Source organism: Botryllus schlosseri, chromosome 4 (assembly GCF_051294905.1).
Source record: "Botryllus schlosseri isolate E-star chromosome 4, Bs_hap1, whole genome shotgun sequence".
Taxonomy (NCBI): domain Eukaryota; kingdom Metazoa; phylum Chordata; class Ascidiacea; order Stolidobranchia; family Styelidae; genus Botryllus; species Botryllus schlosseri.
In genome coordinates this window covers 7,055,338-7,074,541 of record NC_137239.1, presented here as the reverse complement: position 1 = coordinate 7,074,541, position 19,204 = coordinate 7,055,338, and the positions used below count along the sequence as shown (strand labels likewise).

The following is a 19,204-nucleotide window of genomic DNA, read 5'->3' as shown; positions in this document are numbered from 1 at the left end:
GGATTACTTGGATGGCTATCACGGTATCACGACTACGAAAATACCTCGATATTGCGACTCCTCGACCAAAACAATTTTTCAACCTAATCACATGAGTCTTCATTTTCTACTTTAACCAAGACTAATTTTTACATGTCTCTGAAACTACTTATATTTGTAACATGCAGAGCAAATATTTGCTGCTAGTACCGAAATTGAGTTCTTTGACCACATCCGCTGATTTCTAGTGTTTGTAGCGATAGTAACAATATTCGTGTCAGTTACATCAGCGTTGTAATTTGTGTCAAGTTTCAGGAACACCACGGCGCGTGAGCTCGATACCTTGATAATTAATTTGTTGTCGATTTACGGCGTTTAAAAATATTTATCTCTATCTACGGCAATGGTGTTGCAGTTTTTGCTATTATTATCATTGTTGTTGTAAACTTGTAACATTGATACGACGAAAATCAATTGCCGGCATATGCTAAACGATAGGGGAAAAACAGTTCGCCTGAGTATACAGAACTATGTTAAATTGCCTCAAGGGATTTAGGACCGATTTAGGAGCATCTCATATTACAATAATATTTAGAATCACGCGTATAGTACCAATTTATAGCGATTTGTCAGCGAAAGTAACTTATTTCGAGTGGCCTATTCATTGAGGGGATAAGTTACGGATAAATAATTATCAAGCTAGAAACAGATAAATCGTCAAGTGTAGTTAGATAACCTCACGGAGATACTTTAACACTGTCATTTCACTGAATATATCGATGGGCTGAAACCGAAGTCTGCCGAATAAAAATGCAAAAACATTAAGGATTGATCAATAGAAAGGGGCTATAGGCTATGTATTCCCGCAGCGGTGGGTAGAGTTTTGATGTGATATGGTTTGCGGAAAGTAATGAGTTTCTGGTAGATGTACAGCTCCAAGCCCTACACTAAAATCTTACGAGGAATGAAATCGATGATTCTGTTCAAGACTATTGTAATGTGTGCACTGATTTTACACAGTCAGCCAACTAGCATATTTATTTCGTATATGACGACTATACGTGATTTGCGCTCAAGGGTAAATCTTGCCTCATGTTCACAGTTCCCAATTTAAGCGATTTTTCTTTTCTTTTATGTGCAGCCTACATTAGCATGCATTTAGTAAAATAAATCAAATATTTTAACATACATGTTTGTGTTGGTTATACTATGATCACTGTACCGGTTATTCATTTTGTAGAAAACGTTTTTCGGTGCGTGTGTGTGAATAAGATGAAGATCACGTGGGAAATCTTGACGTTATGCTCACTGTCGATGATGTCTGCCGTTAAACCGGAAGAAATTCTGTGTAAAGCAAGACCAGGCTGCAAGCTAGCACGATGCGATCCGGGCATTCCTTCGTTACGTTTATACACGAATGAATATCCTTTGACTTGCATAAAGACGTTGTTGCCCGATAACGCAGCGATGGCAGAATGTGAACAATTAAAATGGGAATTTAAAAGCTTAAAATCAGGTAAGTTCGTTAACGTAAAAACAAATTTCCTAACGATCATAACAAAACTGTTTACGGTTTACTGTATCAATGTTTTACGGGCAATATGCGGCGGAAATTTCAGCCACGGCATTATCACCGCTAATCTTTCTTATCAGCCCAACTCGCGAAGTCTTATACCGGCCAAAATCTCATAAGGGTGTATTCTGGCGTGTCAATGGCAGGCGCGAGATGCTTTCAATAAAAATCCTGCACCCACTCGATCGTATCAACCAGTGCAGTGGTTCCCGGAGTTCGTGATATCGCATCTTGTGGCAGTTCTGCGAGATGGGGACGAACAAGAGTGTTGGAGTAGCAGTATTTATACAAGCAAATGTATTAGGATTATTAGACACAACCTAGTATCAGTGGTCCTCATCCCCTTTTCGACTCATAGCCCCCTTATCAAGCTCGAGTGAAATTTCCACCCCCGATATTATCGGACCTAAACAGAGGACAAATAAACGGGAAATTCTATACAACTAAACTCTGATCGCTGGACAATTGACTGAAAACAGGGTTATTTTTTAGACATGACTCCGAAAGACCCGTCTCCTTGTATGATCGGTGGCAGTTTACTTTTTTTTAGTCAACTTTCGGGTCGGATCCAGAATAACCCGTTTTCACGTGCATTTCGTATAGATTAGTTAAATATAGCTGGTATAACATTTTTGCCCCCTATCTCCCCAATCGTACGATATCGCCCCCTGTTTTCTAAATCGCCTACGCTGGGAACCACTGACCTAATACGAAGATATTATTACTTGTATACTCTATACTTCAGGGGGCAAGATATGATGAGCTCGATAATGAGATGAATAATCAAAAACGTTTGGTAACCACTGGACTTGGACTAGCCCATCCTAAAGGGTGCTCATTAGGGTTGTTGATACCTAACTTTTTTCTGGATTCCAGCCATTCAGTCAATAAATTGTCAGGTTACCCTAAAAAACACTGCACACCAAATTTGGTTCAATTCTAACAAGTATAGGGCTCCGTAGATCCAATCAATTTTAAAAAAAAATTTCAAATTTCCACCAATCAAGGATATTCCGAGAATTATGAACGAAAAACTCTAATAAATCCGCTTCTACTAGTTGGAATTGACTCAAATTTGTTTTGCATCGTCTCTGAAGACCGCCCAACAAGTTTATGGGGTTGACAGAAAAATTTGAAATTTTTTTTTAATTCCCCTGTTTAAATTAAAAAATTTAATTGGATCTACGGAGCCCTAAACTTGTTAGAATTGAACCAAATTTGGTGTGCAGTGTTTTTTAGGGTAACCTGACAATTTAATGACTGTCTCGCTGGAATCCAGAAAAAAGCTATTTTTGAGCAGCCCTAGTGCCCATGGCAGTGGGAAAATTTCGTATACGCCCGTACTTGAAAAAACGGGCGGACTCAATTCTGAAAACAATGCGATTGTCTATTGCTATTTAATAATTTTATGATAGGGTACCCATATTAGAATCGTGAAATATGACCAGAATACTTTACTATCTACAATACTGATCGGGGGATCTGTTTGGTGGTAGTTACGGCTATGTGTGTGCGTTTAGCTCAATATGTCGACGATAGCCACCCTGCCATGACAATAGATTATGAGTAGGCTACCTGTTATTTGCGAATTATTGCTTTTTTTATAATTTTGGTGCAATCGTATTACTTCCAAATTTTTGGTAACAAAGAAAATATCAACATGCAATTCCAGAGTTGGATCAAATGAAGCTTGCGTTTGCTCAGTTGAAGAGTATGGGTGAAGCAATGCAAGGTTAGATTACAACTGTCAATATATTTTCAACAAAATGGATATTCACAATTTTGATGTAGTTTTAATTCACGAATATTAAGCAAGGTAGCTCAGAAATTATATGTTACAATTAGCCGCAAGCAATAGCGACTGATACATATATGAATGCGTGGTGTGTTACAGTAGTTACCGTCAGTAATTCATTGTGCCCCGCCTATAACTCAGGGTTTGATTTGGTCAACTCTACTCACATTGTATCTAATTTGTATTTTGTTGCAGGATTGTTTAATGATCACTTGATATCTATGTCCGAATATTGGGTATAGCACCTGACGAGTTATCAAGCTTGATCCCGAAAGAGACAAATGAAAACTCCCAAGTTTCATTCAACCGGGGTGCCTATTGGATTGTTGCGCGTTCCCGCGAGCAAATAAGGTAAAGAAGGTTGCCGTCGACATAAAACAAATATCGAAGTGGCCCTACGCCTCAAATATGACGTGATCTCCAATTATTGTTGAAAGCATGAAAAACATAGTGGTGGTGCACCAGTCCATCAGTCTCACTGATATTTCGGTGACGCATCACTTCTTAAGCTTCTGGACATTTCTAGCATCTATGCTCCACTATTGTACCTTTGCGACGCAGTAAACCAGTGGTTCTTAACCTTGCCTCCAGCGCCCCCCCCCCCCAATGGGCGCTGGCGATTTTGAAGGGGCGGTAACGCTCAGGAGGCGATATGGGGGGCGTTGGGCTCAAGGGGCGATATGGGGGCGCTGAAAAAAATGGCTTCGCAGTAGATGATGTGGTAGTAGGACATATCCTTAATGAGTATTCAGAACAAATTAACATTCCACAAAGCATGTCAAATCCCGAGTTTGTAGTCGCGCTACGCGACGATGCTTGCTGCATATGTTTTCATAAATGTAGTGGGTTATTATGATTCATGTAAAACGAATCGTGCGTACTTTTAGATCGCCAATTTCCCGTTAAAACACTGTCGTCACGCTTGCTAGGGTTATTTTTGACAAAATTTTTCGAATTAGGTATTATATCCTGCAGCGCACAGCATGTGAAAATCGAAGAAGGAGGTACTGTAGATAACTTTTGAGAGGGAGAGCTCCTTGTACATAAAATAAGTTTTGAAGCTTTGCGCACGAAATGAATAACTAAATATACTTGTGTATTTTAGAGATACAAAATTAAATAGTCAGAATATTTCTTCATCGTTTCATCGTATCATAAAGGATGATACTGTCTAGTGTTGTGGTTCACAACCTCACATGAACGGTAAATAATATGAGATGCTTTGTTTGGAATACATTCATCCTAAAATTAATAACTGGGCACAGTACTTAATTCAATTTGAGCAGATATATGAATCCCATTCTCAGTTGACTTACTCATAGTTACACAAAGCACTAAGACAAAATCCAATACCATTAATTTCCCTTGCCAATCGCAAATGTGAATTAGGATGGTTCGAACCTCAGGGTATGAGACCGTCCTGATTGTTGTTATACCAACCTTGACTTGACCCTGAATATACCACCCACAATGATTATATGGTTTATTATAGTCGAATGGTTCTCGAGCGCGATTAAAGCGCGAAATATTTCCAATACCTTAGTCCCAAAAAGACCGACTGGACTTTGACTTCTTACCAGGACGGAAACTGCTGCAACCCAAACCCGCAATCGGTGAGCTTGAAGGGTGCCATAAATTTTTTCGGTGAATGTACATAAATTAAACATTATGTTTTGACGACTCCCCCACGGAAGATTACGCATAATTATTGAAAATGGAAATAGGCATTTCGGCGTCGATAATTACCACACCACGATGCACAAAGACATATGAAGTTCCGGTCAATATGGGAATCCGAGAAGTGTGTTAAAAAGATCGTCAGCGAGAAAAACTTGGCCGGAGAGGATTGCCCTTATGTTGAACGTAAACTTCGATGTATATAAATCTGATTGTCCATAGGTGCTTAAATCGTTCGTGCCGGATTATCATTATCATGTCGTCGCAATCTGCACCCCACAGGACAAATAACATCCATCAGAGAAAATTATTTGCCAGTGAAGAAATACCAATTTTGAATCGTGCGCTTACTTTAGTTTAATACGTTTATTCGTTTCAATATCTTTCGACTTTATAGGGGACAAAAGGTAACAAGATAACAACATGTAACGAATTGATTATAGCAACGGGCACGCCGAAATATATTCACTTAGTTATTATGTGGCCTTCATTTTCCAATACAACAGCTCACTCAGCGCTACTGTTAAATCTGATTACGTGCGATGATGGGATTAAAAGTTCATAGCGACATATATATGCATGTCCTTGTTATTGACACAATCAGTCCTTCACAGAGACTGATACAACTCGACGGCGAGTTGGACTGGAGCAATCGTTGCGAGTAATGACTGGCTCAGTATGATTAACTGACTGCATATAGTCCAGACACAATAAGTTCCCTTTTGTGTGTATTGTAGAATGACGATCAAACAACCCAGACTATAGCATATCGTTAAAAAATACTCTGGCAGATACTCTAAATGAGAAATAACATTAATTAGAGTCAGATTCAGAGCGGCGTGGAAGCCCTGTTTACAGCACGGCCGCTTTCGGGAAGAATGATTTCTGATCCAGTTTCTTCTCGCATGTGGCGAGGTGACTCGAGCGTGACCAACCATTGACACAGAAAAAAGCCCCCGTGACAATGCAATTACCACCTATTTCATTCATGCATTATAGAAAATTTTGGTGCCTAGGGCGACCAGCCCGCGCAAACTTTGCTGACCAACGAAATCACGCGACGGGGTTCTTAGGAGCGAAGCCCTCAGAAGTTTGGCTTATCACGCTCTGGTTGCGCAAGAAAATCGTTTTTTAGGGGCTGACGAACAATGTTCCCTCTAAGATGCGCACGTGCGCAAATGCGCAGTGCTGACACGGTCTCTGCGCACAAAAAATCTGAGTTGCGCACAAAAAATCCGAAGTGATGACCTTTTTTTAGTCGCTACGCACTGTTGTCCAACGGTCTGCGCAGTGAGTTGGTGAGTGTGCGCGGTCTCGTCAAAAATTAGAGAGAACATTGCTAAAGAAGTGCTGTTACCGCCCTCCCTCTTACCCATTGTCTTTATTACAGTCCTTACAATATGAGGTGGGGGGCGCTGGAGCACGATAATTTTTGAAAGGGGGCGCTAGAGGAAAAAGGTTAAGAACCACTGCAGTAAACATAGAGAATGAATTTAAGTTAGTGTCCAGACTATAATAATAGAGAACTGTGTTTTATAATACCAAGGTACAGTATAGGCGAACTATAGGCTATGGCAGGGGTCGGGAATCTTTTACGACAAAAGAGCCATATTAATACTATATTTTCAATTGTAAATCCCAAAGATCCATGTATCGACGTCAACTGTTACGTCACAATCAAAAATGCATGACGTCATTTAGGCTAGGAATCAGTGTTAAGACTTAATCAATAATTATAGTATAGCTCCTATACATGGGATTACTCGTGCGTGCCATATAAACGCACTAATGAAACCGATTGTCTTGCATTTGAGCATCTGACACAACGAAAAACGACGTGGGAGCATGGAACACTTTCCGTTTTTGAAACTTAAGATGATCATTCTAAAAGCAAAATCAACAATAGCAAACGCGCGAATTAAGTGCATATTCTTCAGTAACACGGGTCTCCATGGAATCTGTGCAGCACACGCAAGGGCAGACATAGCTCAAATTGTTCTACTGGCACTGACGCACGCTGTTCAATCAGTTGCTCCAAGGCGGGAAAAACTTCGGTGGCGGAGACCATTTTTAGCAGATAGGATTTGTTTAATTTATACCACTCAATTCTCAAATTCTTCGGGGCTAACATAGAACGTTGCGCCACAGTCCTATATTTCAACGGAGTTGTGAGCAATTTACCAATCAATCGATACTTTTGATGATGACTATAATTGTAAGTTGGATTTGTAGTTAGGAATGTCACTTCCAAGAAGTCCATTACTCGTCGATGATTTAAAACTGCATCGTCATAAAAAAGTCACCGATTCATTTTCACTTTCATCAAAGCATCGTCCAATTCATGATTTCCAGGCCTGCTACGTTGGGCTCGGTGAATTATGATATCGCATGGTTGTCTGCGCGCCCGGAAATCTTGGATTGCGCGATGCGTTGATTAATCAGAGTGAAATTATTTGCATTTAGATTTTGCAGCAACAGACCGTTGTTCAAAAAATGTTAATAAATTGGAATGGTAAAATAACAATTTTCATCCGGTATTATTCGTCATAGATTTTAAAAGGCGGGTTACAAGACCCTGACGTGCCTTAGAAGACCACTTTTTAGCCCCATTAAGACTTCTCTCAGCTAATACAAGAATAGTCATTCCGGTCCATTACGATAATTTACTAAAAAATCAACAAAATTGTAAAATAAGAAACGAAATAAGAAGCGAATTAGGTAGCAAATTAGGAGGGATTTATGAAAGAGCCGTATTAATTCTTCAAACGAGCCATGTATGGCTCACGAGTCATAGGTTCCCGTCCCCTGGGCCATGGTATCCAGCGTTTAACGACGGAAGAGACACGATTTTCTCATTCAGAATTCTGAATGATCAATATTGGGGTTACAGGGTCACACAAACGTTTTGAAATAGCAGCATGACGTCCAATAAACCTTTCATAGAATTTTACGGGATACCGGTACACAAGTAGTGGTATGTTAGTAAAAGGCGATTGTTCATGTTTACTGTCTGCCGTACCAGAGATATTGGGTGCACTCAAGCACTTCTGTTCAAATAAATTATGAGCAACTGACACAATCATTGGTTTTCTTTACACGAGTCATCACTATCAAACCCGGGGCGTGTTAACTTGCACCAATAGAAACTCCCTGCAAAACATTCTTGCCAAATTTTAATCGAGAGATCATTTTTGAGGATTGAATAGAGGGATTTTAGATGGTGGGGAATGAAGACTCATAAAAAGTGAAAGTATGGAACGAAGAAAAAAGGTTGGGAACCATTGCTAGAGGCTCTACTGATATGACGTAGGTAGAGATGGCCTTTTTTCAGTCATCAGATGACCGTAACCTACGCTCAGGGTAAACTACCCGACGTGCTAGCGTACTTCCTTTCAGATGAGATTGAGAACCAGGTTGGTAGAATATCCGAAAAAAAGTAAATTGAAATAAAGTAATGACGGTGATGCTAAATTATGATTTTCTCCATATTTTACAATGATATATTTGACACTACAATGGTTCTAATGGCTGTTCAGGCTTTGTGTACACGAGACAGAAATTCAAACATCGTGAAGCGATATATCTATTTACTACTGTTTACCGCCTTGGTATTTCTCTTATTCCCGTATTGATCTTTTTGAGACCACATCATCTTTAGACGACAGCGCTTCTTTCATTAGTTTGTTGCTGCAATCCGTAATCTCAGATGATGTTGGATTCGTTCATGCGTTCCAGACCAAACTAAAAGAAAAACTCCTTTCACGAGACGCATGCGATTACACATTCACGTTCACTCCATAGATTCGGGCTCTCGATTAAGACTTCTGAAATCTGCTGACTACTATCGAAAATCCAACTTCGTAATCGCTGGATTGATCAATCATCGGATTTCAATAGTCTACTTTTTGCCTATTTCCTCCCGTTTTGATTGGCCTCCCATGGACCCCTTAAACGAGTTCGCGCATAGCAAGATCGAACACATTCACATATCGGCAAATAGGCGGAGGAATTCAGCATCCTCATTGATGTACACTGCATGGCACTGTGTCTTGAATACAGCAATAGGCTATATATCATATGTCTTGGGCGGATGAACATAATAAAAAACGCCGATCATACCGAATACCTAATGTTATAGCATCACAAATTCTATTCAATACTTTAATTTCCGTAACGTCGATGGCTCCGGTTGAACCTCTTTTTTGTCTCGCGGCGCCCCTGATCAGTCCTATCGGCAACCCCAGGTTGGGAACACTACTTATAGCCGATCTTAGTTTAACAATAACGGCCGGACTTCATTCCACTAATTCACAGTTGGAGAGTTTGTGGATGTGAACTTGGAGTCATACATATGATCACCATTCGTCCCTATGTTATCCTATATGTTTTGAGTTGATGGATTATGTTCACAGATCCGTGCAGATGGTGTGGTGCCAATTCAATGTGCAGGGACCGCCGGTGCGTTTGTAGGAATGGGTTCATCCGCAGGAATGATCGATGCGTTGGTAAGGTTGACGATGTAGTGTTGTATATCTATATCTAAATATCAAAGTTGTAGACCAGGGGTTCCCAACTTTTTTCGACTCATCATGCCCTTGTCAATATTAACACAAGTTAACGCCCCCATATTTACGGATCCGAAAAGAGAACATATAATCGGGAAATTTCCTACAAAAAATCCATCTTGCCCTGGTGAGAGGTGCTCAGAAAACCGGTTTCCGCATCTACTTTTCGTTGGGTCGACCTTTTTTTGCGTCATAAGCAGAATAAGCCGTCTTCACGTTCAACTTGTTGTGTTGAATAAACATGTCTCACTCGACCTTCTGAAATTTTCGCCCCTTATCGCCCCCAGTCTCTCATTTGCTATTATCACCCCCTTGTATCTCTAAATCACCTATTGGGGGAGGGGTGGTGGTATCGGCTTCGTTCAGAACCTCTGGTGTAGACCATGGTTTTTGATCGCGGGTCTCTTCAGGATTTATCGGCATCCCTCACGTTTTGGCAGGCGATGACTTAGGAATGTCATCACTTTGAAGTCGTCTTCATTATTGAAGTGTTCCAGGTATACATTCAGTTAACTAATATCCGGACAAGATTGTCACTTTCACAGTCCCAAACACGATATTATTGCCAAAAGATTGTCTGGTTTTGTAATATCCTGATCATGTATTTCAACCTCCAAATAAGTTTGAAACACCATTTTAAAGACCCCTGTGCAAGATATGGGATGTACCTTCGATGTATCCTATGTGATGGCGCGTTGAGTTAGGAGAAATGAAATGAAAGGAACTTGTTCAAAATTCTGTTCCTCAATAAAGTCTTAGTAAATAATGTCGCAATTCATATGCATTCAACTACGCCTCTTTAACTAAATAGCTTATTGACGATGCTGTACTAACAAATATCAGCATATGCATGCATTACTTACTTTGGTGAACTTTGTACTATGATCGAGTTTGAAACAGATTGCTTCGACATGGAATATTTGGTATCATATTGTCAGACGACGACTACAAAATATAATGAACATGTATTAACGACTGTACGTACGTGCATGGAAATGTACAATCTGGCAATCGACTCAAAATATCGATGTTATATTTATATAATGGGCTTGATCGTGATTAAATTAAAATTTCCCTAATTGAATTAAATTATTCCAAGATTAATAGACTTCGTGTTTAGCTAGCATTGACATGGTTTCTTTGAAGATATCATATTTCAGTGGATAAGTGTCGTAGAAACAGCGACTGCGGGGGAAACGAAGATTGCGAAAATGGAGACTGTGTTTGCGAGAGGGAACATAGAAGATATAACGGCCGCTGTGTTCGTGAGTAGATGCTAAATGCTACAACGCATAATATAAGGTTTTAGGCCGCATCGAAATGTCCACCAACCATTGCTGCTATGGACTTCATAATGGGAAATTGAATAGTATATTCATATTGAAATGAACCCGAATATTTTCGGCTGACACTCGTCAGGGGTAATCGTCAGCAACTAGTAGAGAATTCAAAAGAACAGCGTATATCAACAATCGTAACACAAAATATGACGACACCAGCACGAAATGTCGAATACGAGAGCGTTCAATGTACTATTTTTAGATGATACACGAACTCTTTTTGTTGACACAGCTTTGGCTGGTGTATTTTGATAAAAGTCGACTCCAAGGCACACAAATGAAAGTGTGAGCGACCCTTTCCGAGTATGCGAAATCTGTCGTCTCGATAATTTTTCGCACAAGCGGGATTATCCGACAAGTGTTTGCCAATTGCAGAATTTATGGCCTTTGATTGTTCCGCATCAATCTTGAGCGGGTGAGTTAAGGGTGAGCTTTTCACCGAGCGTGTTCTAATGAATCTAGGGACATGCTGATTTATGCATACAAACGTTCCGCTGCAAGAGACTATCGATATTTGTGCGAACGCGCATTGCGGCGGTAAGCTAGCACCACCATCAATGTCGCGTAAAGTTTTTGTTGAACTTTTACAGGCAGCTACATGTTCTGTTGAATTTAGCTTTAACGATGTTATCTATAAACAAATAGACGGCATATCGATGGGATCTCCCTTGGGACCTATTTTGGCTAACATTTTCGTAGGATATTATGAAGTCGAGCTTCTCTCCCAGCGTGTGTCCGTCAAACCGTTGTTGTACCGACGTTATGTAGACGATACTTTTGTCATATTCAGAAATGAGATGGACTGTGATCAATTTCTCATTCACTTAAACTCGCTTCACCCGGTTCTGCTATTCACAATTGAAAAAGAACGAAATAACTCATTGTCATTTTTTGACGTTTTAGTCGAAAAACATGATACCAATAAATTTGAAACATCAATCTTCCGAAAACCGACATTCACTGGCCAATACCTTCGTTGGAATTCATTTAGTCCTAGACGCAGAAAAATCAACCTCATAGGTACCCTCGTGCATAAAGCGTTGATGATATGTTCGGGTAATAAACTGAACTCAGAACTTGACAATATCCGGAAAATCTTACTTGATAACGGTTACCCTGAACATGTCATCAACCGCGGCGTAGAGAGGAAAGTAACGCATTTCAATGCAGAAAAGTCAACAGAGCCTACCGAACGAACAACCAAAGATGTTTACATCCATCTACCTTGGATAGGGCCTATTTCCACCCGCTTTGAAAAGCAATTGATTTCAGCGGTCAATAAGTGTTACGACACAGTGAAGACCAACGTGATTTTCACGGCAACGCAACTGCTCCCTGCAACACGTAAAGACGTGCTACCCGCACTTCAGCAAAGCAATGTAGTTTACGAATTTAAGTGTCACTGTGATTGTGGCTACGTGGGAAGAACGTCAAAACGTTTGCAGGAACGCATAAATCAGCATGTCCCTAGATTCATTAGAACACGCTCGGTGAAAAGCTCACCCTTAACTCACCCGCTCAAGATTGATGCGGAACAATCAAAGGCCATAATTTCTGCAATTGGCAAACACTTGTTGGATAATCACGCTTGTGCGAAAAATTATCGAGACGACAGATTTCGCATACTCGGAAAGGGTCGCTCACACTTTCATTTGTGTGCCTTGGAGTCGACTTTTATCAAAATACACCAGCCAAGGCTGTGTCAACAAAAAGAGTTCGTGTATCATCTAAAAATAGTACATTGAACGCTCTCGTATTCGACATTTCGTGCTGTTGTCGTCATATTTTGTGTTACGATTGTTGATATACGCTCTTCTTTCGAATTCTCCACTAGTTTCTGACGATTACCCCTGACGAGTGTCAGCCGAAAATATTCGGGCTCATTTCAATATGAATATACTATTCAATTGTATATTGAAGTTCTGTACCTCAAAGAAGCTGTTCAAATAATGGGAAATATGTGATATCGTCTATCGGTCAACTCGCTTCCTTCCCAAACCAATCAAAACTGCATGGCTCAAAAATTGCCTGTGATAGCATCTTCTGCATATATAAATCACATTTAAGTTTTTTAGTTGTTGTTTCAGCTTCTTGCTAGATTTCACGGTGCTCGATGACTAGAATACCGCAGAAGATTTATCCTCTTCAAATATGAAGCGATTTCATGAATCAAATAGGCTATTGAGAGTATCGCCATGTCAATCACGTAATATATTATATAATCGGGAACACTTACTACTCATTTCTACAAACGTAATGAGGTACAATCATTTTCAAAAAGCATAGAATGACTGCATCTAAAAATTTCTTTCTAGGTGTTATGGTGGATAGAGCTTGCGAAAATACAGTTCTCAATATTTCGTGTCCGTCAGGTCAGATGATCCACATAGTCGATGCCTTATACGGGAGAACGGAGGAAAACGAGTAAGTCAAGACGAGGATTTTTGCCATTCGCAAACAGCACACAATATCATTCGTAATACTGCTTGTGTTTCTCGCGGGCGTAAGCGATCTGAATGATTGATTCGCCCTTGGACGGTATATGATCCAACGCATCCAGTTCGCTAGTGAATAAGCATACGGGCCATATTGATGTGACAGTAAATAACGATGTACTGTTGCTTTTCCTCTCTAAAACCATCAATTACGAAGAATATTATGACAGTGGCTGTTCGGTAATGTTTGAATTGAATAGTATATTCATATTGAAATTAACTCAAATATTTTCGGCAGACACTCGTCAGGGGTAACCATCAGCAACTAGTAAATTATTCTAAATAACATTATACATCAACAATCGTTTCATCAAATTTCACGTCACTGGCATTAAATATTCTGAATAATCCAGTCGATAAAATGGCTTAAATTCATTGTCTTATTTTAGATCAGGGGTTATTTTGAATTTTCAAGTATTTGACCATATTTAGGTGCCACATTTATTTTGATTTGAAAACTTAAAATCCACGCTAAAATTGCTCCAAAAACTTGAAAATACACACCAAACTTCACTATCACATCACATTCAAACGCTATCATGCGGTGGAGGAACTGCTTATGACGTCACTGCACTTATTCTTGATGGTAAAGCATGGCCCGTAGATGATTCCATTGATTAGGTTACACTGCTCAAATGCTGTGATATCAGATTATCAGATCAATCTTTGTTGAATTTTCAGATATTATACCTATACGTTTGGTTCGTCAAATGTCCGCAATAGCTGCAAATTACAAAGCGGCAGCTCTTATGTTAAAATGATACATTTGTCCTCTCGCCTGGTGCCTAAGGAAAGAACGTAGTTTATTTCTGTCCTCGATGCTTTTGCGGCATATACACCGACTCATGATATACGAGTGTATGATGTGCATATTCGGCGGTACAAGAAGGTGCAGATATAGCCTTGTAGGGCTTTCTAAGTCTTGCACCACCTCTCCATTAGGGCTCTTCAAAAATGACTTTTTTTCTCAAATCGCACTGGCTACTTGATAAAATTGTTAGGTTACCTAATTCAAGCCTACACACCAAATTTGGTTCAATTCCAACCAGTATCCGCATTGCTACAGGAGAAGAAAGTTTCTATTTATTATATAAAAATAAATAACGAAAAATTTGAAAATTTTCTGTTCACCCCATGAAAGTGTTAGGTTGTCTATAGAAACGATGTTCACCAAATTTGGTTCAATTCCAACCAGTAGAAGCGGAGTTATTGCCGTCGAAAAATTTGGGTTTGAATAAAATAGTATTTACGGTGAGCACCACTATAATAAATAATTAAAGAATTGGTCACCGTAAATTCTATTTTATTCATAATCTAAATTTTTCGACGGCAATAACTCCGCTTCTACTGGTTGGAATTGAACCAAATTTGGTGAACATCGTTTTTATAGACAGCCTAACACTTTCATGGGGTGAACAGAAAATTATCAAATTTTTCGTTATTCATTTTTATATAATAAATAGAAACTTTCTTCTCCTGTAGCAATGCGGCTACTAGTTGGAATTGAACCAAATTTGGTGTGTAGGCTTAAATTAGGTAACCTAACAATTTTATCAAGTAGCCAACGCGATTTGAGAAAAAAAGTCATTTTTGAAGAGCCCTACCCTCCATGCTATCCCAGTATTGCATGACCGCTAAGAGGGAAAGTCATCGATACCAGTATTACTAATCAGGTCTTTGGTCTGACACGGCCGGGGATGGAACCCACGACCTACCGATCAAGAAGCCGGATGCTTCACTTTACGCTATCTTGTCGGCCTACATCTCAAAATTTTAAAAAATGATGCGTAGCCTACTTTTTACAAGGTAAACCGTCTATTTATTCAAATATTTATATAGATGATTTTTGTGACAGGCGTGAATTGCTACAATAGTTAATCACATTTTGATGGTGTGTGTGGAATGTCAATTTGTAAGGCGCCGTCATACAGGGCTTACTTGAAAAAACATTGAATACCCGATTGATTCTGCGACTCGCGGCGTCATGATAAAAGGAAATTGGCCCGCGAGCACATTTGAGTTTGAGACCCCTGTTTTAGCTGGAACATGTCTGATTCTGTTTGAACAAACTAGGTTAGCGTATTTTATTGAAAGTCAAATTTGTTTGTAATCAGATGTCCCTACACTGGGCCGAAGACAACCAACTGCCGCGCTGCGGGCAGTGACAGAATCGTATCGCAAAAGTGCGACGGCAAGTCTCGCTGTCACGTGCCAGCCAACAACCGCGTGTTTAGAGAACCGTGTCGCGGCACCATCAAATACTTGGAGGTCGAATATGTTTGTGTATACTAACACGGGAGCGACCGCAATTTCATTGACTGAATCGCTTTTTGCCGGTGATGCTTCCACGGTGTATGATGAAATGAAATATTCATTTTAAGATCATAAGATTAACTCGTTGTATGCGTATGTGGATTACAAGAAGACTCAGACCTGCAATAATACGAATGATACTTATTCACAAATTGTACTATACTTTTGTTCATCAGCCGTTTTATTGATGGATGACGCAGGGCTTCCTCAGCAGTGATGAGCATCGGATGGATTCGGATAGGTTTAGGACTGGATTTTGCACAATGTTGATCCAGTCGGATCGGATTCGGATTCTATTGCCGATTTTGTTTCGGATATTATCGGATAGTCGTAACTTCTGCTTCGGATATTTTTGAATACTCCTGACCAGACGTGACTTTTGATTCCAAGTCATAAGAGAAAATCGTCCTCTCGACAACCAAACACGGGCAGCAGAAACACTGGTAGCACTGGTAGCACTCTAAAGTTGTTCTATCAAAGGTCCAAGCAAATATAAATAGCTATGTCCAAGTTTAGCTTTTGTAAAGACTACTCTGCTCAGATCTACAATTAGGATTCTTCGGAATGTAGTTATTCGATTCGGAGTTTTCGGATTGTGGACGGCATTAGTCGGATTCGCGTGGATTTTTAGTTGAGGTTGTTCGGTTTCGGATGGATGGTTCCTCAGAGACCCGAGCTGTCGGACGGATTCGGATTCTCAGAAATCGATATCCACTCATCTCTGTTCCTCAGGCAACGACAACGGCGACTGTCGGTTATTGCGTAGTGCGCACGTTATTTTTTATCAATTTTTGTTGAGTCGCCGACTAATGTTTACAGCGGATAAGCTTGCAATTCAACTGCTGTCCTTTATTTCTGTTTCGTTTCTCTAATCGTTGTGATTGTCCGATTTTAGTTAGTCGATTTGGTTGTTTGGTGAATGCTTTACTTGTCCATTCCCTTGCGCTATATACCCTCCTCGTCAATCTCTTCTCGTTCTCAATATGTATTCTATCGAACATCGGACGGGCTAGCACCATTGCGAAGCGCCCGTGAAACATCTTAGTATTCTGAAAGCCCTCCCTAAGTTAACATTATTATTCGATTTGAGTTGCTCGATTGTAGGGGAATGCAAGACCGATCAGCAAAGTTTGCAGAGTCGAAATTAAACGAGATTTAGTTGAGCAGACAAGGCTCGACGTTCGGGAAATCGACACTAATTAGGATTGGAGTGTCGCGTCAAAACCACGACTATTTACGGGAATTCGGACACGTGCGATCCCGCTACATCAGTGGTTCTGAAACTGGAGGGCGTGAAAGAATGTGAAGGTGGCACGAAAAATAAAGTATTAGAACTCAGAATGACTTTAACTCGTGCTGAAACTTCCAGTAACTTTATCCGAAGCGTTCGTAACTGGCCAACTTCAAAACAATGGCTATAGCAACTAGCGTGTATGAGAAGAAGAAAGAAACAAAAACGTGTGTGAATTTCGACACTATCTGTTTGGCCACCATTTGGCTCAACTGAACTTCTTAGTAGTTCAATACCCTTAGGAAGGAGGAATTTCCACTTCATACAAAATGTTCGAAATTTAACTTTGTACTGACGATATTTACCGCTATATTCATGCCTCCCTGTCATTAGAATCCATTATTCTGATATTATACTGAAAATGAGTAATATGTTGTATCGATATAGTTAAAGTTGTATTGTGGTAGATTTTTTTTTGTTTATGACTTAACCAAAATGTGGTTCCGAGAAGGCTAGCAGATTAGTGTAAGTTTCCGCGGATTAGTAACCTTTAAGAACCACTCGCCGCAAATCGCATCATTGGATGATCAGCACACGGACAGCGACCCTACTGTCGCTTGGTCTCCGAAAAATCGTACGTTCTATCAGTTTTTGAAAATGTGTTTCAAATGTAAAGATCGTCCGCTGCGAGCAGGATTCGAACCTGCGCGGGTATATCCCATTGGATTTCGAGTCCAACGCCTTAACCACTCGGCCATCGCAGCTGCGGTGGTAGGCATTACCACGTCAAATAATTTGCTTCCCACATCTGCTGGCGTATTCAGGACAATGCAATTGTAGCAGAGCTACGAATACTTTGCAATCTTTGGACTAAAGCAGCATACGCAAGCCATGTCTATATGCTGTATGGAGATTGCTGTAACGTACATCTGATCTAACTGGCTTCTTGATGGGACACTACTTTAGACGTAGCCTATACTACACATGGTGCATCATCACAGCTACAACATCAATGGGATGCGGGTTCGAGTCCGATCGAGGTCGACTCCAGAATTTCTACCTAAGTGTTGGAAGTTTATCTATGCTCCACCTCGACATCTAATCCGCGTAACCAGTGTCTTACAAAAAGCCTAGAGGTAGGCCGTGCTACAAGTCGAAATAAAAGTAAAGAAAATTGGCCTGATGTAAATGACCATAGTAGTCGACAAACACCATGAATACCACAAACAACAAACAATACTAAGCTCCTTTCGATTCATTACGATAGTTGCTGACGATTATCCCTGACGAGTGTCAACTGAAAATATTCGTATTTATCTCAATATGAATTTATTTACAATTATATATTGAAATTTTCACATCCAAGAGTCTCTACAACATTAGTCATTGCCATGACAGTGGCTTTATGTTGAATAAGATTACACAAAAAAATGTTTCTGTGAATTGGTTTTTTCCGATATATCTCTTTTGTAAATAATGCAAAGCAATGTTTCTTCATCATGGTAACCCCTGCTCCTAACAAGACGCCTTGCGTTATATTTCACTGTTGTTTTCTGCCGCCATTCTACCATGCGTCAATTTGTACCTCAAGCGCTCTGAAATTTGTCCACGCTGACAACGTATATTTCCAGTGCTAATGTTTCACTAACTATCTTCCTCAAAATAACGCTACGTCAAAATTGTGAATAAAAATCCAATGTAAAATATATTTGCGGTAACAATCTTACTCAGTGGTGCTGCGAGCATTCTCTTCAATTCCGCAAACGAAAGCTTCAATTCGTCCAACTCTGAAATTACGTGTTAACATATTGATGCAATTGTATATTTGAAGGTCATCATGAGATTTTACCACAAATAACAAACCGTGTTGAGTCGTAAATAGCCTAGCTTGTACTTATAATCGCCTTATTACGACATATCGCCTTAAATTAAGATAATATGGGACATGTTTATTCAATTTGAAAATATCCAACGCGCTTCGCTTTATTTTGTATCACTGTTGTTTTCTTGTCTTCTTTCAATATGGGTACCCCTTTCCCAAGCACAGCAATTATTAGAATTTAATTTATCCTCGGTGTCGCTTGTGGCAATCGCAGGACGTTTGAGTGCTCTTTTACATGCAAGAGTCTCTACAACATTAGTCATTGCCATGACGGTGGCTTTATGTTGAATGAGATTATACAAAAAAAAGGTTCCAGTGAGTTGGTAATCGTTTTCCGATATATCTCTTTTGTAA

The 19,204-nt window shown here is 39.9% G+C and overlaps 2 protein-coding genes and 1 non-coding gene across 4 annotated transcripts in view; 1 reads left to right on the top strand and 2 right to left on the bottom strand.

Moving 5' to 3' along the window:
• Window positions 1-19,204, bottom strand: part of LOC145437984 (uncharacterized) — a gene marked incomplete at its 5' end in the record, with an annotated part of 459,138 nt that overhangs the window by 343,981 nt on the left and 95,953 nt on the right. The gene's annotated exons all lie outside the window — the stretch shown is intronic.
• On the top strand, window positions 580-15,866 carry LOC145436958 (uncharacterized). Of its 2 annotated transcripts, XM_080314145.1 has the most exons (7): window positions 580-617; window positions 1,220-1,495; window positions 3,225-3,284; window positions 9,437-9,529; window positions 10,750-10,854; window positions 13,245-13,353; window positions 15,539-15,866. In XM_080314145.1, the coding sequence occupies exons 2-7, from the start codon at window positions 1,252-1,254 to the stop codon at window positions 15,714-15,716; spliced, it is 789 nt and encodes a 262-aa protein (XP_080170271.1). In that variant the 5' UTR covers window positions 580-617; window positions 1,220-1,251; the 3' UTR covers window positions 15,717-15,866. The 2 variants fall into 2 exon arrangements, with proteins under 2 accessions (XP_080170271.1, XP_080170272.1); XM_080314146.1 differs by lacking the exon at window positions 3,225-3,284.
• On the bottom strand, window positions 17,651-17,732 carry Trnas-cga (transfer RNA serine (anticodon CGA)). Its single transcript has one exon. It is a non-coding gene; the product is annotated as a tRNA-Ser (tRNA).

Bases quoted from the DNA above. Each gene is read 5' to 3' on its own strand.
- LOC145436958 (XM_080314145.1), top strand. From the start codon at position 1,252: ATGAAGATCACGTGGGAAATCTTGACGTTATGCTCACTGTCGATGATG. The intron at 9,530-10,749 runs GTAAGGTTGACG...ATCATATTTCAG, and splicing joins CAGGAATGATCGATGCGTTG to TGGATAAGTGTCGTAGAAAC. The intron at 13,354-15,538 runs GTAAGTCAAGAC...GTTTGTAATCAG, and splicing joins GGGAGAACGGAGGAAAACGA to ATGTCCCTACACTGGGCCGA.